This window comes from Nerophis lumbriciformis, linkage group LG24 (genome assembly GCF_033978685.3).
Source record: "Nerophis lumbriciformis linkage group LG24, RoL_Nlum_v2.1, whole genome shotgun sequence".
Taxonomy (NCBI): domain Eukaryota; kingdom Metazoa; phylum Chordata; class Actinopteri; order Syngnathiformes; family Syngnathidae; genus Nerophis; species Nerophis lumbriciformis.
In genome coordinates, this window is record NC_084571.2 from 31,310,001 (window position 1) to 31,336,005 (window position 26,005).

Below are 26,005 nucleotides of genomic sequence, written 5' to 3' on the forward strand. Positions count from 1 at the left end.
ACAGTATCAATCATCCAATTTGTTTCTCATCTCTTGGTTACCTTGTTAGGCTTCCTTATCCATGAAAATATTGGTTTTAATATTTTTGGTGTGGGCCATTGGGCCTTTTTTTTTTGTCAGTATACCACTCGATTTCAATTTAAACAATGGTAAAATGAACCTCAAGAGAATCGTATAAATAATTAAAAGTCTTTGTTTGTTTTTGTACTGGATAACAAGGTAAAATGAGAATCCCCTAAAGCTCACATGATTGGGAGAGGAGCTGGCCGTCAGTGTGTTCAGTTTTGGCTCTAAGTATTGCTTTATAATCTTATTTTTACAATTGGGTCGAAACCGACCCTAACAACACCAAGGTCATAATTTCAACCAGAGCGTTTTCTAATTTAGTGGAAAAAAATATATATATTAGAGATGTCCGATACCGATAAATGCATTAAAATGTAATATCGGAAATTATCGGTATAGTTTTTTTATTATCGGTATCGTTTTTGTTTTTTTTGTTTTTTATTAAATCAACATAAAAAACAAAAGATACACAATTAATGCACCAACCCAAAAAAACCTTCCTCCCACATTTACACTCATTCACACAAAAGGGTTGTTTCTTTCTGTTATTAATATTCTGGTTCCTACATTATATATCAATATATATCAATAAGTCTGCAAGGGATACAGTCCGTAAGCACACATGATTGTGCGTGCTGCTGGTCCACTAATAGTACTAACCTTTAACAGTTAATTTTACTAATTTTCATTAATTACTAATTTCTATGTAACTGTTTTTATATTGAAGCAAGTCCGTTTTTTTGAATTTTTCGTAAGGGTCCCCCCCTTACGACATTTAAGCAAAAAATGTTTCCGTAAAACCTTTATTTTCTTCCATTTTTAAGTTGTGTCGGGACTCCTGATGACGTTTTGAGACATTTTATACAACTACAGCACCAGAAATGTGCTGCTGAAGCAAGTAGTTTTTTTTAAAAGTTTTCATAAGGGTCCCCCCTTACGACATTTTAGCAAAAAAATGTTTCCGTAAAACCTTTTTTTCTTCCATTTTTAGGTTGTGTCGGGACTCCTGATGACGTTTTGAGACATTTTATACAACTACAGCACCAGAAATGTGCTGCTGAAGCAATTGTTTTACTTTCTTTTTTGTTCAAGAAAATGTCCATCCATCCATCCATCTTCTTCCGCTTATCCGAGGTCGGGTCGCGGGGGCAGCAGCCTAAGCAGGGAAGCCCAGACTTCCCTCTCCCCAGCCACTTCGTCCAGCTCCTCCCGGGGGATCCCGAGGCGTTCCCAGGCCAGCCGGGAGACATAGTCTTCCCAACGTGTCCTGGGTCTTCCTCGTGGCCTCCTACCGGTCGGACATGCCCTAAACACCTCCTTAGGGAGGCGCTCGGGTGGCATCCTGACCAGATGCCCGAACCACCTCATCTGGCTCCTCTCGATGCGGAGGAGCAGCGGCTTTACTTTGAGCTCCCCCCGGATGACAGAGCTTCTCACCCTATCTCTAAGGGAGAGCCCCGCCACCCGGCGGAGGAAACTCATTTCGGCCGCTTGTACCCGTGATCTTGTCCTTTCGGTCATAACCCAAAGCTCATGACCATAGGTGAGGATGGGAACGTAGATCGACCGATAAATTGAGAGCTTTGCCTTCCGGCTCAGCTCCTTCTTCACCACAACGGATCGATACAGCGTCCGCATTACTGAAGACGCCGCACCGATCCGCCTGTCGATCTCACGATCCACTCTTCCCTCACTGGTGAACAAGACTCCGAGGTACTTGAACTCCTCCACTTGGGGCAAGATCTCCTCCCCAACCCGGAGATGGCACTCCACCCTTTTCCGGGCGAGAACCATGGACTCGGACTTGGAGGTGCTGATTCTCATCCCAGTCGCTTCACACTCAGCTGCGAACCGATCCAGTGAGAGCTGAAGATCCTGGCCAGATGAAGCCATCAGGACCAAATCATCTGCAAAAAGCAGAGACCTAATCCTGCAGCCACCAAACCAGATCCCCTCAACGCCTTGACTGCGCCTAGAAATTCTGTCCATAAAAGTTATGAACAGAATCGGTGACAAAGGGCAGCCTTGGCGGAGTCCAACCCTCACCGGAAACGTGTCCGACTTACTGCCGGCAATGCGAACCAAGCTCTGACACTGATCATACAGGGAGCGGACCGCCACAATCAGACAGTCCGAAACCCCATACTCTCTGAGCACTCCCCACAGGACTTCCCGAGGGACACGGTCGAATGCCTTCTCCAAGTCCACAAAGCACATGTAGACTGGTTGGGCAAACTCCCATGCACCCTCAAGGACCCTGCCGAGAGTATAGAGCTGGTCCACAGTTCCACGACCAGGACGAAAACCACACTGTTCCTCCTGAATCCGAGGTTCGACTATCCGGCGTAGCCTCCTCTCCAGTACACCTGAATAGACCTTACCGGGAAGGCTGAGGAGTGTGATCCCACGATAGTTAGAACACACCCTCCGGTTCCCCTTTTTAAAGAGAGGAACCACCACCCCGGTCTGCCAATCCAGAGGTACTGCCCCCGATGTCCACGCGATGCTGCAGAGTCTTGTCAACCAAGACAGCCCTACAGCATCCAGAGCCTTAAGGAACTCCGGGCGGATCTCATCCACCCCCGGGGCCTTGCCACCGAGGAGCTTTTTAACTACCTCAGCAACCTCAGCCCCAGAAATAGGAGAGCCCACCACAGATTCCTCAGGCACTGCTTCCTCATAGGAAGACGTGTTGGTGGGATTGAGGAGGTCTTCGAAGTATTCCCTCCACCGATCCACAACTTCCGCAGTCGAGGTCAGCAGAACACCATCCGCACCATACACGGTGTTGGTAGTGCACTGCTTCCCCTTCCTGAGGCGGTGGATGGTGGTCCAGAATCGCTTCGAAGCCGTCCGGAAGTCGTTTTCCATGGCTTCCCCGAACTCCTCCCATGTCCGAGTTTTTGCCTCCGCGACAGCTGAAGCCGCACACCGCTTGGCCTGTCGGTACCTGTCCGCTGCCTCAGGAGTCCCATGAGCCAAAAGAACCCGATAGGACTCCTTCTTCAGCTTGACGGCATCCCTCACCGCCGGTGTCCACCAACGGGTTCTAGGATTACCGCCACGACAGGCACCAACTACATTGCGGCCACAGCTCCAATCAGCCGCCTCGACAATAGAGGTGCGGAACATGGTCCACTCGGACTCAATGTCCAGCACCTCCCTCGTGACATGTTCAAAGTTCTTCCGGAGGTGGGAATTGAAACTCTCTCTGACAGGAGACTCTGCCAGACGTTCCCAGCAAACCCTCACAATGCGTTTGGGCCTGCCAGGTCTGTCCGGCATCCTCCCCCACCATCGCAGCCAACTCACCACCAGGTGGTGATCGGTAGAAAGCTCCGCCCCTCTCTTCACCCGAGTGTCCAAAACATGGCGCCGCAAATCCGATGACACAACTACAAAGTCGATCATAGAACTGCGGCCTAGGGTGTCCTGGTGCCAAGTGCACATATGGACACCCTTATGCTTGAACATGGTGTTCGTTATGGACAATCCGTGACGGGCACAAAAGTCCAATAACAAAACACCACTTGGGTTCAGATCCGGGCGGCCATTCTTCCCAATCACGCCTCTCCAGGTTTCACTGTCGTTGCCAATATGAGCGTTGAAGTCCCCCAGTAGAACGAGGGAATCACCCGGGGGAGCACTCTCAAGTACTCCCTCGAGTGAATCCAAAAAGGGTGGGTACTCTGAGCTGCTGTTTGGCGCGTAAGCGCAAACAACAGTCAGGACCCGTCCCCCCACCCGAAGGCGGAGGGAAGCTACCCTCTCGTCCACCGGGTTGAACTCCAACATGCAGGCTCTGAGCCGGGGGGCAACAAGAATTGCCACCCCAGCCCGTCGCCTCTCACTGCTGGCAACGCCAGAGTGGAAGAGAGTCCAGCCCCTCTCGAGAGAACTGGTTCCAGAGCCCTTGCTGTGCGTCGAGGTGAGTCCGACTATATCCAACCGGAACTTCTCTACCTCGCGCACTAGCTCAGGCTCCTTCCCCCCCAGCGAGGTGACGTTCCACGTCCCAAGAGCTAGCTTCTGTAGCCGAGGATCGGACCGCCAAGTGCCCTGCCTTCGGCTACCGCCCAGCTCACATTGCACCCGACCTCTATGGCCCCTGCTATGGGTGGTGAGCCCATTGGAGGGGGGACCCACGTTGCCTCTTCGGGCTGTGCCCGGCCGGGCCCCATGGGGACAGGCCCGGCCACCAGGCGCTCGCCATCGTGCCCCAACTCCGGGCCTGGCTCCGGAGGGGGGCCCCGGTGACCCGCGTCCGGGCGAGGGAAATCTGAGTCTCGGTTCTTGCATTTCCATAGAAGTCTTCGAGCTGCTCTTTGTCTGATCCCTCACCTAGGACCTGTTTGTCTTGGGAGACCCTACCAGGGGGCATGGAAGCCCCCGGACAACATAGCTCCTAGGATCATTGGGACACGCAAACTCCTCTACCACGTTAAGGTGGCAGCTCAGAGATTGTTTTACTTTCTTTTTTGTTCAAGAAAATGTTTTTAATTTATTTATGTTATTTTATTTTATAATTTTTTTTAAAAGTACCTTATCTTCACCATACCTGGTTGTCCAAATTAGGCATAATAATGTGTTAATTCCACAACTGTAGTTGGACAATATCGGAATATCGGATATCGGCAAAAAGCCATTATCGGACATCCCTAATAATTATTATTTTGTTGAAATAGAGGTTCCTGACAAAGTCAAAAAGCCTTGATGCAAAAAAATAAATTTATGTGGTTCTTTTATGCATTTAAAAACTAAAACGGGTCAGTGCCGACCCTAACACAAGACGAAGGTTACAGCTTGTTGCTGAGATTTGATGATCTATATTGAGTAAAACATGCTTGAAACTAGAATATCAACTGTTGCAAAGCTGTGTCATCAACACTCACAAGTATAAAACTACTTTTTCAAAGTAATCATTTCTTATTTCAAGCATGAACAAAAAAATCATGACTTTGACAGAATTGTGTCTCATAATTAAAACAGATGACAGCCAAATGGACTTTGCTGTTTTATTTTCAATGAAACAATAGAAAACTTGTACTCATAAAGTAGTACAGTTGGCACAGTACAGTAAACGGACAGTTAATATTTAAACATTTAAGATGTGACATTTCTAACAATTTTGAACAGAAATAGTTCATCCACATTCAGATGAATTCTTCAAAATGACAATGAAAAATGTTTTGGCCGGGGGCCGGGCTGTATATATGCGCACTAATTGACTGAAAGAGCACGCACTTGGTGCGATGATGTCATGTTATCGATGGAAAAATGCATTTTTAGACCATATGATTTGCCTGAGCGGCTAGTAGACCCCGAGAGTAACAAGCGGTTGCCTTTCCATTAAGAACAATAAACTAGTTTTAGTATAAGTTTGCTGGTTTCAAGAAATGCAATGCCGAGCGCATATAATTATGTCAAGATAATGGCACTAGCATTTACTTAATTTAAGAATATTTTTCAACATATTGAGCAAAAAGGTCTCTTTTTTTTTTCTACCAAGAAAAGTGCACTTGTTATTAGTGAGAATATACTTATTTTAAGGTATTTTGGGGTTCATTGAGGTTAATTTTACTTGTTTTGGAAAGTCTTGACAAGCCGAATTTTCTTGTTCTATTGGCAGATAATTTTGCTTAGTTCAAATAAAATACCAATATCAACCTCACCGCACGTCACTGATATATATATATATTGAACCTTCTTTCTTTTTTCCTTCCGGTGCGTCAGCAGTCGAGCTCCCCCGTAGGCGGCCTGATGGACAGCATGTCTCAGAAATACCAGCAGATCAACCAAGCCTTCGAGGAGCTCCGCCGGCTCACCCAGGACACGGAGAACGACCTGCGCAAGCTCCAGCACAACCAGGAGTACTTCATCATCCAGTACCAGGAGAGCCTGCGCATCCAGGGTAAGACAACAATCAGGACAACCGGACCACACGTGGCTTCAGTAGTACTTCAACTTACGAGCTTAGTTGGTTCTGTAACTCAAAACGCTTGTATCTCAAAATCATCGTTTTCCATTGAAATGAATTGAGAATCATTTTAATTGGTGCTTGGCCCACACAAACCAGCACAATTTTAAAATGTAACATGCCTTTTAAAAAGAAAACCTACATTTTAAATACTGAATATTGTATGAAGTTAAAGTTAAAGTACCACTGATAGTCACACACACACTAGGTGTGGCGAAATTATTCTCTGCATTTGACCTCCTGGGAGGTGAGGGGAGCAGTGAGCAGCAGCAGTGGCCGTGCCCGGGAATCATTTTTGGTGATTTAACCCCCAATTCCAACCCTTGATGCTGAGTGCCAAGCAGGGAGGTAACGGGTCCAATTTTTATAGTCTTTGGTAAGACTCGGCCGGGGTTTGAACTCACAACCTACCGATCTCAGGGCGGACACTCTAACCACTAGGCCACTGAGCAGGTTTATGAACTTTAATACAATAGAATCGGGGTGTCCAAACTTTTTCCAATGAGGACCGCACACTGAAAAATGTTGATATATACTGTACATATATAACCTTCCATCCATTTTCTACCGCTTGTCCCTTTATACTGTATATATATACACTTAAATCTCTCGATAAACTTCAGGGCCATTAGTTGATATAAAGTCAAACACATTTTTTTATTTATATATATATATATATATATATATATATATATATATATATATATATATATATATATATATATATATACAGTACAGGCCAAAAGTTTAGACACACCTTCTCCTCATTCAATGCGTTTTGTTTATTTCATGGCTATTTACATTGTAGATTGTCACTGAAGGCATCAAAACTATGAATGAACACATGTGGAGTTATGCACTTAACAAAAAAAAAGGTGAAATAAGTAAAAACATGTTTTATATTATAGCTTCTTCGAAATAGCCACACTTCGCTCTGATTACAGATTCTCTCGATGAGCTTCGAGCACACCTGTGAAGTGGAAACCATTTCAGGTGACTTCCTTTTGAAGCTCATCGAGAGAATGCCAAGAGTGTGCAAAGCTGTAATCAGAGCAAAGGGTGGCTATTTTGAAGAAACTATATTATTTTTAGTTGAGGTTTTATTCATAGTTGTGATGCCTTCAGTGACAATCTACAATGTAAATAGTCATGAAAATAAAGAAAACACATTGAATGAGAAGGTATGTATATATATATATTTTTTTTTTTTTTGTTTGTTTTGTTTTTTTGTTGTTGTTTTAGTCCAGTCAAAAAGTTTGGACACCCCTTTTGTAGATCATCCTCCTTATATTCAGGCTCAAAATGATAAGGTTCTGGATCATCATTTGTCCCAATGTAATTGTTATTGTCTCTCATGAAGTCTGCCATGATTAGTAGTGTTGTTGAAGGAAAAAGGAAAGTCATTGAAATTAATGTGCCGCCGTATGCTTAAAATGAGCAAAACACATAAATATTACATGTTATTATGAATGTGCCTGTTGCTACATTACATATTTACTTACAGCGTGTATATAAAACAATGTTGGAGGATTTTGGAGGGGTTTTTTAGAGCAATTTATAGGCAGAATAGAGCAACTCCCCTTGACTCATTTGTTAGCTGACAACATAAGGATTGTGAATGATAGATAACATTTCAAAAAAAGTGCAGTTCCTGTTTAAATGTTGTAAATTGACAACATCAGCAAAAATAAATCTCACTTGTTTTTTTCCCACTTAGATGAAGAAAAGCACAAAAAAAAGCCTTTTAAAAGCTTCTTAGAAAAGCGATTAATTATTTATTTATTTTTTACGTCCGACACTGATTACTTTATTACCGTATTTTTCGGAGTATAAGTCGCACCGGAGTATAAGTCGCACATGCCGAAAATGCACAATAAAGAAGGAAAAAAACATATATAAGTCGCATTTTTTGGGGAAATGTATTTGTTTCAAGTTTTTTTTTATTCACAATACCATGTAACAATTACAATAGTAGTGAATGTCATCATTTAAAGATGTTGGTACGTGAAAGGGTCCCCCAAATAAGCTAGAAGAAGCTTTTGACAGGGGTCCAGAGGACAGTATATACATGGAATGATGAAACATGGTAGCAAGCACAACAACAAAAAAAAACAAAAAAAACAACGCTATATGATTGACACAAGATAATAGTACTAAAGCAAGCATACACATACATACATACATTCATTCAACCATGCAAAACCCAACAGTAGTCTACCCCACATGAGGCTTTAAAGATAGGTGGTTAATAGGTAAGTTTTCAGTTTCTTTTTGAAGTTGGAGAATGGATACAGCATCTTGAGGCTCTCATTAAGCCGGTTGCAAATCTTTGGTCCCCTGCATACAACACTTCAAGCGGTACAAGCCAGTAAACAATGTTTACCTGATATTAGATCTAAGTTACGAGTGTTGTGGGCATGCTGGGGATGGTAGATAGGAACCAAGCTACACAGAGCCCAAGATTCAGCCTGTAAATGACTTGATAGGTTAATAAAATAAAGTTATTTGATAAAAGCCAACACCAAGAATAGACATTTGAAAGGCAATTTAAAATAAATAAAGAATAGTGAACAACAAGCTGAATAAGTGTACGTTATCCATCCATCCATCCATTTTCTACCGCTTATTCCCTTTGGGGTCGCGGGGGGCGCTGGAGCCTATCTCAGCTACAATCGGGCGGAAGGCGGGGTACACCCTGGACAAGTCGCCACCATCGCAGGGCCAACACAGATAGACAGACAACATTCACACTCACATCCACACACTAGGGCCAATTTAGTGTTGCCAATCAACTTATCGCATAAATAACCAACTGAGAATGTGCCTGGTATGCAGAGGTGGGTAGTAACGCGCTACATTTACTCTGTTACATCTACTTGAGTAACTTTTGGGATAAATTGTACTTCTAAGAGTAGTTTTAATGCAACTTACTTTTACTTTTACTTGAGTATATTTATAGAGAAGAAACGCTACTTTTACTCCGCTACTTTTATCTACATTCAGCTCGCTACTCGCTACTAATTTTAATCGATCTGTTAATGCACGCTTTGTTTGTTTTGGTCTGTCATAGTGCCTGCGTTTCAACAAATACAGTCACTGGTGACGTTCACTCCGTTCCACCAATCAGATGCAGTCACTGGTGACGTTGGACCAATCAAACAGAGCCAGGCGGTCACATGACCTGACTTAAACAAGTTGAAAAACTTATTGGGGTGTTACCATTTAGTGGTCAATTGTACGGAATATGTACTGTACTGTGCAATCTAATAATAAAAGTTCCAATCAATCAATCAAAAGTGTGAAGGAAAAAAGACACTTTTTTATTTCAAACGTACATCCCGTCACAAGCCTAAAGACTGACTGCACAGTTCCTGTCTTCACAATAAAAGTGCCGCTCCATCGCGCCTGCGCTTTCAAAATAAGAGTCTCCGAAAGCCAGCGCAAACAAGCTAGCAAGCTACGGAATTTGCCGCCAATGTATTTCTTGTAAAGTGTGTGAAAACGAATATGGAAGCTGGACAAATAAGATACCAAAAACCAACAACTTTCATGTGGTATTAGACAGAAAGGAGGAACTTTTTTTCTCCTGCATTTGAAAACGTGGACGTTAAGCACAGCTGTCTGATTACAATCAATGCAAGTCATCAGAATCAGGTAATACACCAACTTATATTCTTGTCTTCATGAAAGAAAGAAATCTATATGTGTTAAACATGCATGTATATTCATTAAAACACCTTTAACATGTAAACAAAAACGGCAAAATAAATAAATATAAATGATATACTGTATATATCAATGTATGTGTATATATATATATATATATATATATATATATATATATGATATGTGTGTGTATGTTACTCATCAGTTACTCAGTACTTGAGTAGTTGTTTCACAACATACTTTTTACTTTTACTCAAGTAAATATTTGGGTGACTACTCCTTACTTTTACTTGAGTAATAAATCTCTAAAGTAACAGTACTCTTACTTGAGTACAATTTCTGGCTACTCTACCCACCTCTGCTGGTATGTTAACGTAACATATTATGGTAAGAGTCATTCAAATAACTATAACATATAGAACATGCTATACGTTTACCAAACAATCTGTCACTCCTAATCGCTAAATCCCATGAAATCTTATATGTCTAGTCCAGTGACGTGCGGTGAGGTTGATGGCTGGTGAGGCACTGACTTCATCACAGTCAGATTTACAAACATATGAACCCTAAAGAGTATCTTATTCACCATTTGATTGGCAGCAGTTAACGGGTTATGTTTAAAAGCTCATACCAGCATTCTTCCCTGCTTGGCACTCAGCATCAAGGGTTGGAATTGGGGGTTAAATCACCAAAAATGATTCCCGGGCGTGGCGCCGCTGGTGCCCACTGCTCCCCTCACCTCCCAGGGGGTGAACAAGGGGATGGGTCAAATGCAGACGACAAATTTCATTATACCTAGTGTGTGTGTGACAATCATTGCTACTTTAACTTAACTTTAACTTTACACATACAAACTGTAGCACACAAAAAAGCACATTTAATAAAAAAAACGTTATTATGGTCTTACCTATACTTATAGATTAAGTCCATGCGCCGCAACTAAAGCCCTCACTTAAACTTTCCACGTGCAAGATTGAATCTATTTAAAAAAGTGTAACCGAGGGTTTATAAATGTGGCCTATACTGTATGAAACTACAAAATAACAAACACGGAGGCTCCAGTTTACACGAGGACCACTTTATTTACCTTCTTTCAAAAACCTCCGCAACGTGTCATCACTTCCGCTCTTAGCGCCTTCAAAATAAGAGCTCAAGGCATATACTGTATAACAGCGCATAACAGGAACTTAACATCACAAAGAGGAAAGCCCATGAAAATAGGTTACAAAAGTTATTTAATATGAAGCCAAAAAGTGCAAAAACAAAAATGTTCGTGTTGGAGGAGTTGTGAATTAGATACACCTGCAGTCTGCAGGTGTACCTAATGTTGTGTCCCTGCAGTCATTCACAACTCCTCCAACACGAACATTATTGTTTTTTTGCACTTTTTGGCTTCTTATGAAATAACTTTTTTAAATAGATTCAATCTTGCACGTGGAAAGTTTAAGTGTGGGCTTTAGTTGATATAACAATTCTACGGCGGGGGTGCAGGAGGAGGGATTACTGGAGCCTCAGCCAGTGCGTCTTTTGCAGCCGTTTTATGATCGCTCAGTACAAGAAATACGTTACACACATACAGTTGTTGACAAAATACACTGTACATTATATACCTCAGCTAACTAAACTATGGAAATGTATAATATAATTCATATAACAATACAGTCTCACTGCACAGCAGACCAGCAGTTAGCCGTGTCCGGAATCCATGTTGAGGCACTGAGTGACGTGCCTCAACTGGCTGCTGATCACCGCACCGTCTCTTCTCAGTAGTTGAACGGCAAATGTGAAAATTCAGCAATTTTGAATAAAAATAATCTAAAACTGGTGAAGTTAAATGTAAAATAACTTTATAGTATAATCACTGGATACATATAACAATTTAATTATTTTTTTTTTCTTTTTACATTTTTTTTCTTTCCATGATGGCAGGTGAGGCCCCGCCTCACCTGCCTCTAGTGACTGCACGTCACTGGTCTAGTCTCTTACAAGAATGAGCTAAATAATATTATTTGATATTTTACGGTAATGTGTTAATAATTTCACACATAAGTCGCTCCTGAGTATAAGTCGCACCCACGGCCAAACTATGAAAAAAACTGCGACTTATAGTCCGAAAAATACGGTACTCCGGTACTCTTGTTTTGTTCTGTATATTGTACAGTTTTTTCTATATTGTTATGTACATTGTACAGTTTTTTTCTATATTGTTTTGTGTATTGTACAGGATTGCTTATTGTTTGTATTGGATAGTAGTCTTGTTTATTTCAATTCTTATTTTGTATCTTTATTACTCATGTGATTTATTTTTAATCCATATTTGTTTCCACTACCGCACCTTAAATTGGAGTCCTTAATCTCGTTATATGCAAATATAATGACAATAAAGTCCATTCTAATTTATTCTATTCTATTCTATACTTGCTGTAAATCCAGCCCAGTTATCCAGCCTGGCCACACTGCCCCCTGCTGACCGACAGTTACGAGAACCCCCCCTCCTAACCAAGAGAGCCACGATGGAAGCATGGCTGACCAGGGAGGCCAACACACTACAGAAGTACAGACTGGTACGGACTATTTCAATGTTTTCCTTATTTAACTTCACACTCAGGTACAGAGGTTCTCAAACTTTTTTTCACCCAAGTACCGAAAAACTTGGCTCTCCAAGTACCACCATAATGACCAACATTAAAATACAGGAGTGTAGTAGGCCCGAGTAGTCATTAACAAATATATTTTGGTCTTTCTGTCATTACACACAGTTTGAACAGTAACACTGTGTTTGAATATAGGAAAGTAAAACACTGTACTTTAATCCGGTGATTCTCTAGCATACCACTAGATGGAGCCCGTGTACCATTAATAATACATGTTCCACAGTTTAAGAATCACTGCTCTAGTATTCATTCAGAACGATATATGAGCTTGCAGCTAGGGGGCAGCAGTGTTTCACCAGTAGAAGTAGTAAGTACTAGAGATTCACCGGTTCCGGACTGAATATCGGCGCCGATATTTGGAATTTTAACGTACTCTATATTAATATCGGCATTTTTTTCTTTTCTTTTTTCTTAACAATTGCAACATAACTGAATTATCTATGGATGATATTTGATTAGTATTAGAACCGGCCCACAGGCCACAGCCGCCTGCTGCTGTTTTGCACGCACCAATACTCCATCAGTGTTGGTGCTAGGAATTTGCAAAATGAGGTCCCACAGTACATTTTTTGGAGTCCCACTTTTTTGTCGGTGTTTTGAAAACAAATGATAAATGTATGCATTATCCTGTTATACCCAATCCAATCCACTTTATTTGTATAGCACATTTAAACAACAGAAATGTTTCCAAAGTGCTGCACAACAATATTAAAATCAATATTCAAATATTATCCTTAGCTCCACCAATGACTGAATAAAAACAAAAAATAAATAAATATTAAAACAATATAAAAATAAATATGATTAAAAACGATTTTAAAGGGTAAAACCAATTAAAACAATAAATAGAAATCAAAATTTAAAAAACACAGAGGACCACAACTCACGCATATATCTCACATTCTATATTGTGTGTTGGAAAAAGATTGTCATAAACGTTACTTCATTCATTAAAAAAATTATACAAAAGAAAACACATTTCTTTGCATAAATGATTCAATTATAAACATTTATTCACTTTCTTCTTTTCTTCATGGATTTTTTTCTATATTTGTATTGTAATATTTTCAAAATGTGTTTGTTCTATTTTTGGCCAAAGTAAGACGAAGAAAATTATAATTTTTTTAGTTTTAATGCCATGATTTTAATAGTCCGGCCCGCGTGTGCACAGATTTTCCTCCATGCGGCCCCTGAGCTAAAATGAGTTTGACACCCCTGTCTTAGACACATTTGATAAAGGTGTTTGTGGAATCCCTTGATGTTTTTTTGGTGTGCTAAATTAACCACAACATTAACGCCACATAATGTTTTACTAGTCTGATGTTTCCTGAACATTTTTGACAGAAAAAACAAAAAACTTGAGCCTTGTGCACCTGTTTCATATTCATGTTTAAATAACTTTTACTGCAAAGGAATATTGGCTCCAAATATACTAAATATGTCATTATTTTGTCTTAGTAAGTCAATATTTACTAAGTCAAAATAATGTTTCATATTCATGTTTAAATAACTTTTACTGCAAAGGAATATTGGCTCCAAATATACTAAGTATGTCATTATTTTGACTTAGTAAATATTGACTTACTAAGACAAAATAATGACATACTTAGTATATTTGGAGCCAATATGTCATTATTTTGTCTTAGTAAGTCAATATTTACTAAGTCAAAATAATGACATACTTAGTATATTTGGAGCCAATATGACTATAATGACTAAGTCAAATATGTCATTATTTTGACTTAGTAAATATTGACTTACTAAGACAAAATAATGACATATTTGACTTAGTCATTATTTTGTCTTAGTAAGTCAATATTTACTAAGTCAAAATAGTGACATACTTAGTATATTTGGAGCCAATATGACTATAATGACTAAGTCAAATATGTCATTATTTTGACTTACCGGTAGTAAATATTGACTTACTAAGACAAAATAATGACATATTTGACTTAGTCATTATTTTGTCTTAGTAAGTCAATATTTACTAAGTCAAAATAATGACATACTTAGTATATTTGGAGCCAATATTCCTTTGCAGTAAAAGTTATTTAAACTTGAATATGAAACAGGTGCACAAGGCTTAAGTTTTTTTTTTTTTAAGTATGTCGTTATTTTGTCTTAGTAAGTCAATATTTACTAAGTCAAAATAATGACATACTTAGTATATTTGGAGCCAATATGACTATAATGACTAGGACAAATATGTCATTATTTTGACAAAATAATGACATATTTGACTTAGTCATTATTTTGTCTTAGTAAGTCAATATTTACTAAGTCAAAATAATGACTAAGTCAAATGAATGACTTACTGTAAATAAGCGTTTGAAAAAAAGAGTTAAAAGTGGGGCCACATGCTGACATATGCTCAACTTGTGCACCTGTTTCATATTCATGTTTAAATAACTTTTACTGCAAATGAATATTGGCTCGAAATATACTAAGTATGTCATTATTTTGTCTTAGTAAGTCAATATTTACTAAGTCAAAATAATGTTTCATATTCATGTTTAAATAACTTTTACTGCAAAGGAATATTGGCTCCAAAAATACTAAGTATGTCATTATTTTGTCTTAGTAAGTCAATATTTACTAAGTCAAAATAATGACATACTTAAAAAAAAAAAGACTTAAGCCTTGTGCACCAGTTTCATATTCATGTTGAAATAACTTTTACTGCAAAGGAATATTGGCTCCAAATATACTAAGTATGTCATTATTTTGACTTAGTAAATGTTGACTTACTAAGACAAAATAATGACATACTTAGAATATTTGGAGCCAATATTCCTTTGCAGTAAAAGTTATTTAAACATGAATATGTTTCCTGAACATTTTTGACAGAAAAAAAAACTACTTGAGCATTATTTTGTCTTAGTAAGTCAATATTTACTGAGTCAAAATAATGACATATTTAGTATATTTGGAGCCAATATTCCTTTGCAGTAAAAGTTATTTAAACATGAATATGTTTCCTGAACATTTTTGACAGAAAAAAACAACAACTTGAGCCTTGTGCACCTGTTTCATATTCATGTTTAAATAACTTTTACTGCAAAGGAATATTGGCTCCAAATATACTAAGTATGTCATTATTTTGACTTAGTAAATATTGACTTACTAAGACAAAATAATGACATACTTAAAAAAACAAAACAACTTAAGCCTTGTGCACCTGTTTCATATTCATGTTTAAATAACTTTTACTGTAAAGGAATATTGGCTCCAAATATACTAAATATGTCATTATTTTGACTTAGTAAATATTGACTTACTAAGACAAAATAATGACATACTTAGTATATTTGGAGCCAATATTCCTTTGCAGTAAAAGTTATTTAAACATGAATATGAAACATATACTAAGTATGTCATTATTTTTGACTTAGTAAATATTGACTTACTAAGTCAAAATAATGACATATTTAGTATATTTGGAGCCAATATTCCTTTGCAGTAAAAGTTATTTAAACATGAATATGAAACAGGTGCACAAGGCTGAAGTTGTTTTTTTTTCCGTCAAAAATGTTCAGGAAACATATTCATGTTTAAATAACTTTTACTGCAAAGGAATATTGGCTCCAAATATACTAAGTATGTCATTATTTTGTCTTAGTAAGTCAATATTTACTAAGTCAATATAATGACATACTTAGTATATTTGGAGCCAATATGACTATAATGACTAAGTCAATAATGTCATTATTTTGACTTAGTAAATATTGACTTACTAAGACAAAATAATGACATATTTGACTTAGTCATTATTTTTGTCTTAATAAGTCAATATTTACTAAGTCAAAAATAATGACATACTTAGTATATTTGGAGCCAATATGACTATAATGACTAAGTCAAATATGTCATTATTTTGACTTCGTAAATATTGACTTACTAAGACAAAATAATGACATATTTGACTTAGTCATTATTTTGTCTTGGTAAGTCAATATTTACTAGGTCAAAATAATGACTAAGTCAAATGAATGACTTACTGTAAATAAATGTTTGAAAAAAAGAGTTAAAAGTGAGGCCACATGCTGACATATGCTCAACTTGTGCTTTATTTATTACAGCATTTGAGAAGCCTGTAGTTGATTTTTATTATGTAAATGTTATACTTTTATCAACATGTGATAGCAGGGACCCTAACAAATATTGGTTATCAGCCTCATTGACTACTAATGATCGGTATCGGTATCAGCCCTGAAAACTATACATCGGTCGATCTCTAATTAGTACACAAGAGCACATGTGTACTTACTCGAGGTGAATAGATTAGGAAGTTTGTAACATGAATGGAAAGAAGAAGGGAGTCATCATCAGTTGTATTTATGAAGAATGTAATGAATGTACAGATAAATAAATACACATCACTTTTTTAATATTAATTACCGTATTTTTCGGACTATAAGTCACAATTTTTTTCATAGTTTGGGCGGGCTCCAGTGCGACTAATATATGTTTTTTTCCTTCTTTATTATACATTTTCGGCAGGTGCGACTTATACTCCGAAAAATACGGTAAATTTAGGGGGTGTCGGGGAAATGTTTGTCCCTGGGCGGGGGGTCAAGACATAAAATAATTGAGAAGCATAGCTGGCTTTTATCTTGGCACAGTCTGTTTTTGTGTTTGCGTGAGTAGACTCAGATGGAAAATTGCAAGTGATATAAAAAAAAGAACACATGCACATTGTTCTCGTCGTTCCCGTCCAGGACTTGGCAGAGAAGCACCAGAAAACACTGCAGCTGCTGAGGAAGCAGCAGACGATCATTCTGGACGACGAGCTGATTCAGTGGAAGAGGCGGCAACAGCTGGCGGGCAACGGGGGCCCGCCGGAGGGGGGCATGGACATCCTGCAGTCCTGGTGAGTCCCGTTTCCGCACACCCGCCGGGATCGCTGTCTTGTCGGGAGCGCCGAGGTCAGCGCTTTTTTACGAGCTCGTAATGGACTGCCGCTGAGTTTATACCCAAACTTTATATGCTCCTAAGGCAGGGGTCGGCAACCTTTACCACTCAAAGAGCCATTTTGACCCGTTTCACAAATTCAAGAAAACAATGGGAGCCGCAAAACCCTTTTGAAATTTAAAATGAAATAACACTGCATACAATTTTTTTTTTTGCTTTGTGCTATGTATTAACCACGCACTGACAGCATCATACTTGCCAACCCTCCCGATTTTTCCGGGAGACTCCCGAAATTTAGGGCAACTATTCTATCAAACCCAAACCCCTACACATCAACCCCCCCCCCCCCCCCGCTCCCCTCCGTGCGTCGGTTGAGGTGGGCGGGGTTGGGGGGGCCGGGGTTTGGTGGTAGCGGGGGTGTATAATGTAGCCCGGAAGAGTTAGGGTTGCAAGGGATTCTGGGTATTTGTTCTGTCGTGTTTATGTTGTGTTACGGTGCGGGTGTTCTCCCGAAATGTGTTTGTCATTCTTGTTTGGTGTGGGTTCACAGTGTGGCGCATATTAGTAACAGTGTTAAAGTTGTTTTCTACGGCCACCCTCAGTGTGAACTGTATGGCTGTTGAACAAGTATGCCTTGCAGTCACTTACATGTTGCATACAACACTGTGCCGGCACGCAGACGCGACGACAGTTTGTAGAGGACTTTAAAGACAGTGCCATCACGGCACGCCCTCAATATTGTTGCCCGGGTGAAAATCGGAGAATGGTTGCTCCGGGAGATTTTCGGGAGAGGCACTGAAATTCGGAAGTCTCTCGGAAAAATCGGGAGGGTCAGCAAGTATGCAGCTGAGCCGCATCAGAGTGATCAAAGAGCCGCAGGTTGCAGACCTCTGTCCTAAGGAGACGGAGCGAGAGGAAAGTTTGGCATGTCTCTCGCTTTGGGCTCCTCAGGCACTAAAAAGCACATTTGTCGTCTTTTTTTCTTCTTCTGCGTTTTTCAGGTGCGAGAAGCTGGCGGAAACAATCTGGCAGAACAGGCAGCAGATTCGGAGGGCGGAGCACCTACGACAACAGCTGCCCATCCCAGGGCCCATTGAAGACCTCCTGAATGAGCTCAACAGCACCATTACAGACATCATCTCAGCCTTGGTCACCAGGTAGATCATTCTGTGTGCTGCGGGGTAATAATTCAATGATTGGACCTGAGGTCCCATGTTGATGGCTTAAAGGGGAACATTATCACAATTTCAGAATGGTTAAAACCATTAAAAATCAGTTCCCAGTGGCTTATTATATTTTTCGAAGTTTTTTTCAAAATTTTACCCATCACGCAATATCCCTAAAAAAAAGCTTCAAAGTGCCTGATTTTAACCACCCGTTCATTTTCCTGTGACGTCACATAGTGAAGCCAACACAAACAAACATGGCGCATAGAACAGCAAGCTATAGCGACATTAGCTCGGATTCAGACTCGGATTTCAGCGGTTTAAGCGATTCAACAGATTACGCATGTATTGAAACGGATGGTTGTAGTGTGGAGGCAGGTAGCGAAAACGAAATTGAAGAAGAAACTGAAGCTATTGAGCCATATCGGTTTGAACCGTATGCAAGCGAAACCGACGAAAACGACACGACAGCCAGCGACACGGGAGAAAGCGAGGACGAATTTGGCGATCGCCTTCTAGCACGTTCATACAACAATTCTTCTCAAAAAAAGAGGAGAAATATAATCTTAGAGAGAAATGTAATTTAAAACATTTGTATGCACGTACAACACTTAAGACCTTCAGTATATCTGTATGTGGAATTAAATTATGGAATAGATTAAGAAAAGCAATCAAACAATGTACTAATATGATCCACTTCAAGAAACTCTTCAAACTTAAAGTGTTTACAAAGTACAAAGAAGAAGAACCATGATAAACATTCTGAATTTATTTAACTCATCCATTCTTTCATTCTTTCACTCACAAAATAATCTTACTTATCTCAACATATGAAATCTAACTTACTTCACCAATTATTATTTATTTACTTATTTTATTGTGATTACTTATGGGGTATATTGTGAATAAATTGAGAACAGGAAGTGAACAAAAGTTTTAGCAACTGTTATGTAAAAGAAAAGGGGTAGGATTAAATAAGCTCTGCTTCTTCCTACTCCTTTTCGAACATGTTGAAAAGAGAAACTGGAGATTGTGATGTATCATGTTGTATGCTTGCATGTTCCAAATAAACTCAAACTCAAACTCAAACGTTTACTACAACTTTTAAATTGAACCAAAGTCCTTTACAGGTTAAAAAAGCATACAGCAAAAAAAAAAAAAAAAAAAAGAACATAATGAATGAGCTGAAAAAAAATAGTGCAAAATAAAAATAATAACAATAAAAGTGCGACAAATTGAAAAATAAAACATGTAGGTTACTGCTGCCATTACACTAAATGACGTACTAAAAAGAGTAACTTTTTGTCTTTGACTGGCTGTTCTAAAAGTTGCTAGATGACGTCTGTGGAAGTCGCTTCCTAGCGGTTCCACTGACATACACTTCACAGGAGCCAGGCGTGCAAAGTTGAACAAAGTTTTAATGTACATAGGTTTTATCACAAGTTTTCTCTCCAGCAGGACGCGACTTTTCAGCCACGTCCGTATCCTCTCTCTCCTCCTGCTCTCCGGCCGCTTACTGTTAAAGACAATCAGATGCTTAGATTAACACGTACCACCCGTGAAATCTAGTCACCTGCCAGCTGTGTCTCGCCGTCAGCCCATGCCCCGCCCCTATCCGATGGTGCTCTGTCCTCAGCACCGTAGACAGAGGCGGTGACCTTTGCTCCTGCAGGCGCGCTGGCCACACCTCCCTCCACAATGTCCTTGCCTCATTTGCATTCATTTTAAAGGGGAACATTATCACAATTTCAGAAGGGTTAAAACCATTAAAAATCAGTTCCCAGTGGATTATTATATTTTTCGAAGTTTTTTTCAAAATTTTACCCATCACGCAATATCCCTAAAAAATGCTTCAAAGTGCCTGATTTTAACCACCCGTCCATTTTCCTGTGACGTCACATAGTGATGCCAACACAAACAAACATGGCGCATAGAACAGCAAGCTATAGCGACATTAGCTCGGATTCAGACTCGGACTTCAGCGGCTTAAGCGATTCAACAGATTACGCATGTATTGAAACGGATGGTTGTAGTGTGGAGGCAGGTAGCGAAAACTAAATTGAAGAAGAAACTGAAGCTATTGAGCCATATCGGTTTGAACCGTATGCAAGCGAAACCGACGAAAACGACACGGGAGAAAGCGAGGACGAATTCGGCGATCGCCTTCTAACTGTCATGTCTGTGTAATCATGTTTTGTTTTAGTCATGTCATGTTTTGTTTTGTTTAGTTATTGGACTCTTTAGTTTCTGGCTTTTCACTCCCTTGTCTTGTTTCCATAGTTACCCATTAGTTTCACTTGTTCCACGTTTGGACTCATTGTGCACTCTTGTTTGTCACCATAGCAACCCATTAGTTTTCACCTGCCTCACGACTCACGCACCTGTCTTTAATCATGTCACTATTATTTAAGCTTCCAGTTGCCAGGCTGTCTGTCTGGCGACATCATACCCCTGTCACACTCTGTTTACCTCTGCGTACTTCATGCCCTGTCCAAGTAAGTTCATCTGTCAGGACTTGGACTATGGCGTGGTTTGTTCTCCCGTGGTGCAAATGAACATTTGGACCAGACATGGCGTGAAGGTGAAGACATATTTAATTTTACTATAACAAAAAGAACAAACTAAAGGTGCGCACAAGGCGGAAGTACAAACTTGACAAATGAAACCAATACTTGCACGTGGGCAAAAAACTAAGGACATGAACGTCGCTAACTGTGGCATGAATCGAAAAAACTTACTTGGACAGGGCATGAAGTACGCAGAGGTAAACAGAGTGTGACAGGGGTATGATGTCGCCAGACAGACATCCTGGCAACTGGAAGCTTAAATAATAGTGACATGATTAAAGACAGGTGCGTGAGTCGTGAGGGCAGGTGAAAACTAATGGGTTGCTATGGTGACAAACAAGAGTGCACAATGAGTCCAAACGTGGAACAGGTGAAACTAATGGGTAACTATGGAAACAAGACAAGGGAGTGAAAAGCCAGAAACTAAAGAGTCCAATAACTAAACAAAACAAAACATGACATGACTAAAACAAAACATGATTACACAGACATGACACTAACCAACGATTGGTATGTGTTTGTTTGGCATTAAAGGAAACTAACAACTATGAACTAGGTTTACAGCATATGAAATACATTTGGCAACAACATGCACTTTGAGAGTGCAGACAGCCCAATTTTCATCAATTAATATATTCTGTAGACATACCCTCATGTCAGCAGGCCAGGGAAGCTAGGGTCGATATTCTTCTCTTGATCATCTTCGGTGGCATAAGGGACGATGTGAGCCAAGACATCCAGGGTGGTTTAGCTCGCTCGTCTGCGGGAACAAACTGCCGCCATTGCTTGCCGTGCTACCGAGGGCCTTTGTCCCTGAATTGCTCACACACTCCGGCAGATTCAATGGGGGTCTGGCGGCAGATTTCTTTGACTTTATCGTTGGAAATGCATCTGCTTTGAGTGTCGCAGGATATCCACACATTCTTGCCATCTCTGTCGTAGCATAGCTTTCGTTGGTAAAGTGTGCGGAACAAACGTCCAATTTCTTGCCACTTTCGCATCTTTGGGCCACTGGTGCAACTTGAATCCGTCCCTGTTCGTGTTGTTACACCCTCCGACAACACACCGACGAGGCATGATGTCTCCAAGGTACGGAAAACAGTCGAAAAAACGGAAAATAACAGAGCTGATTTGACTCGGTGTTTGAGAAAATGGCGGATTGCTTCCCGATGTGACGTCACGTTGTGACGTCATCGCTCCAAGAGCGAATATTAGAAAGGCGTTTAATTCGCCAAAATTCACCCATTTAGAGTTTGGAAATCGGTTAAAGAAATATATGGTCTTTTTTCTGCAACATCAAATTATATATTGACGCTTACATAGGTCTGGTGATAATGTTCCCCTTTAAGTGGCTAATTAGAGTCTATTGTATTACTAACATTTCATTACAGCCACTTGTACTTTCCCCTTAGTGATTCAATGCACATGAACCAAGGTTACCATATTTTCTGGACCGTAGGGCGCACCGGATTAAAAGGCACACTGCTGATGAGTGGGTGTATTCAGGTCTTTTTTCATACAAAAGACGCATTAAAGGGGTCATATTATGATTTTTTTCTAAATGTAAAAGACTTCCTTGTGGTCTACATAACATGTGATGGTGGTTCTTTGGTCAAAATGTTGCATAGATTAATTAATTCATTTTTTTTTCTAATTCCTTTCGTGAAAATGCATATACACAAGCCACGAACAGTTCACACTTTCATTGTTTTTTGTTTCTTATACATTTCCATGATCAGAAAGGAGCAGATGAAAGAATACTAGAGATGTCCGATAATGGCTTTTTTACCGATATTCTGATATTGTCCAAGTCTTAATTACAGATACCGATATACACAGTCGTGGAATTAACACATTATTATGCCTAATTTTGTTGTGATGCCATTAAACAATGTAACAAGGTTTTCCAAAATAAATCAACTCAAGTTATGGAAAAAAATGCCAATATGGCACTGCCATATTTATTATTGAAGTCACAAAGTGCATTATTTTTTTTAAAATGCCTGAAAACAGCAGCTTGGAATTTGGGACATGCTCTCCTTGAGAGAGACTATCAGGAGGTTGAGAGGGGCGCTGGGGGGTAGCGGGGGGTGTATATTGTAGCGTCCCGGAAGAGTTAGTGCTGCAAGGGGTTCTGGGTATTTGTTCTGTTGTGTTTATGTTGTGCTACGGTGCGGATGTTCTCCCGAAATGTGTTTGTCATTCTTGTTTGGTGTGGGTTCACAGTGTGGCGCATATTTGTAACAGTGTTAAAGTTGTTTATACGGCCACCCTCAGTGTGACCTGTATGGCTGTTGACCAAGTATGCGTGGCATTCACTTATGTGTGTGAAAAGCCGTAGATATTACGTGATTGGGCCACGCAAAGGCAGTGCCTTTAAGGTTTATTGGCGCTCTGTACCTCTCCCTACGTCCGTGTACACAGCGGCGTTTTAAAAAGTCATAAATTTTACTTTTTGAAACCGATACCGATAATTTCCGATATTACATTTTAAAGCATTTATCGGCCGATAGTATCGTCAGTCCGATATTATCGGACATCCCTAAAGAATACTATTCTTATATTTATCTGCCCCCTTTTTAACACAAATAATTTTAAATGACTTGATAACTGTTCCCTCCACCAACACCCGAACTCCAACATACTTTTATAATTTTCGTTTAGCATTTTCACAATGACACGTCCAATCAAAATGAAAAATCAGTTTGATATAATTCTAGTTGTCTCTTTTTGTAACTCTTTTTTAAATTCAAAGATATTCTTGCAACTTTTAATAGAATATAATAGATTATGTTTTACAGATCATCTTCAAGTAGCTTTTTTGAGCGTCTCTTCAGATGGAGCTAACTGTTTTAATGACATTCAGACTTTACTTCAATCAATAACTAGTGGCTCACTAGTGCAACAACAACACCGGAAATGTGTTTCGTGAAAAACGATCCGACCGGAACTTTCTTTCTTTTAGTTTATTTCGAACACGAACACACTTACAGTATAAAACATCACAATTTCATATAATTTCACTTTTGATCATGTCCGAAAAGGAGTAGGAAGAAGCAAAGCTTATTTAATCCCACCCCTTTCCCACTTTAGAGCGTTTACAAATATATAGAATCATTTACTGACCTTTTTATATAATAAAATAACATCTGTGAATTAGTATACACAACCATTTTGTAATATGTAATTAATTAATTCAGTCATTATTAACATACTGAGATGAAGAATATCTTACTTTCTAATAATAATAATAACTCTAACAACTAAAGTTCCTTGGGTGAATAATGTCAACTCACTACACCGGTATGTTTTAGCGCTTTCATGGCGAGTTTACTGACAGATATAAGTAAGAACTTTACACTACTTTATATTAGAAATGGCAACAGCGCAGGTTGAATGTCCCATAACAAGAAGACAGAGAAAAAGAAGGAGTGTATCGACTACGGTGTCGTCACGGTATACAAAAGCGGACGTGAGCAAATTTTCAGGACTTATGCCATACTTGCCAACCCTCCCGGATTTTCCGGTAGACTCCCGAAATTCAGCGCCTCTCCCGAAAACCTCCCGGGACAAATTTTCTCCCGAAAATCTCCCGAAATTCAGGCGGACTCAGGTCCTCATGGGTTTATTGTTAGGCAGTTTCATTAACGTCCTCCCAGAGCGGCAACAACACACAACAGCAGTCACGTTTTTGTATACCGTAAAGCAGTTCGTCTGCCGTAAACAGCAATGTTGTGACACTCTTAAACAGGACAATACTGCCATCTAGAGCATTTGATGAAAGCACTTTTGTGCGTGCCACACATCAATGCAGCATCAGAGAGGGTGTTCAGCATGGTTAGAAAAATAGTGACAGAGAATAGAACAAGGATGGACAATTCAACCCTTAACTCAACAATGAGTAGATGAGTGTTATGTGTGTGTATATGTGTAAATAAATGAACACTGAAATTCAAGTATTTATTTTATATATATATATATATATATATATATATATGTAATAAAATATATATATATATACATATAATAAAATTAATATATATATATATACATATAATAAAATATATATATAATAAAATAAATATATATGTATATATATATATATATATATAATATATATATAGCTAGAATTCACTGAACGTCAAGTATTTCTTATATATATATATATATATATATATATATATATATATATATATATATATGAAATACTTGACTTGGTGAATTCTAGCTGTAAATATACTCCTCCCCTTTTAGCCAAGCCCCCAGCCACGCCCCCGTCCCACCCCGACCACCCCCACCCCCCTCCCCCCACCTCCCGAAATCGGAGGTCTCAAGGTTGGCAAGTATGACTTATGCAGATCCAAAATACAGATCAGCAGGTACCAGAAGGTAAGAAAAGTTGCCTTTGCATAATATTGCGAAACAAAACTGAAGATAATATGTCTTACCTTATACACACACACCATAATAATACTCGTACAATCCATCAAGTGGTGCGTCTTCATAGCTTACCAAAGTCGTACTAAAACATTTTGATGGATTTTTGAGCGCCGTGTGTAATGTTCTATATTATCAATGGAACATGTAAAATGTTGGTGTTGTTTACTTGAGTCATATTGCAATCATATTGCAGTCTACACGTATCTCTTATGTGTGACTGGTCACACTTATCATTTCACTATGTACCAAATAAAATGGCTTCGAGGTCGGTAAGCACAACCAAAATGATTCCGTACATTAGGCGCATCGAGTTATAAGGCCCACTGTGGAGTTTTGAGAAAATGAAAGGATTTTAAGTGCGCCTTATAGTCCGAAAAATACGGTATTTCATCATGTAACTGCATGCAGTTAAAAATTAAAAGAACGAATCGCAATGCGCAAGAAAGATGATTTCCTGGGCCTCTTAAAATGATGTGGCGGGTTAGATCTGCTCTATAATATTCCTTCAACAAGATATAATAAGGAATATATTTTTTTGATCCATTTTGCTTCTTT

At 39.4% G+C, this 26,005-nt stretch overlaps 1 protein-coding gene across 1 annotated transcript in view; it reads left to right on the forward strand.

Moving 5' to 3' along the window:
- LOC133620548 (inactive phospholipase C-like protein 1) overlaps positions 1–26,005 on the forward strand; it is a 323,140-nt gene that overhangs the window by 8,456 nt on the left and 288,679 nt on the right. Inside the window, exons 4-7 of the mRNA XM_072915928.1 lie at positions 5,803–5,977; positions 12,143–12,273; positions 17,085–17,236; positions 18,279–18,434. Coding sequence (XP_072772029.1) covers positions 5,803–5,977; positions 12,143–12,273; positions 17,085–17,236; positions 18,279–18,434 — 614 coding nt within the window. The remainder of the gene's footprint in view (positions 1–5,802; positions 5,978–12,142; positions 12,274–17,084; positions 17,237–18,278; positions 18,435–26,005) is intronic.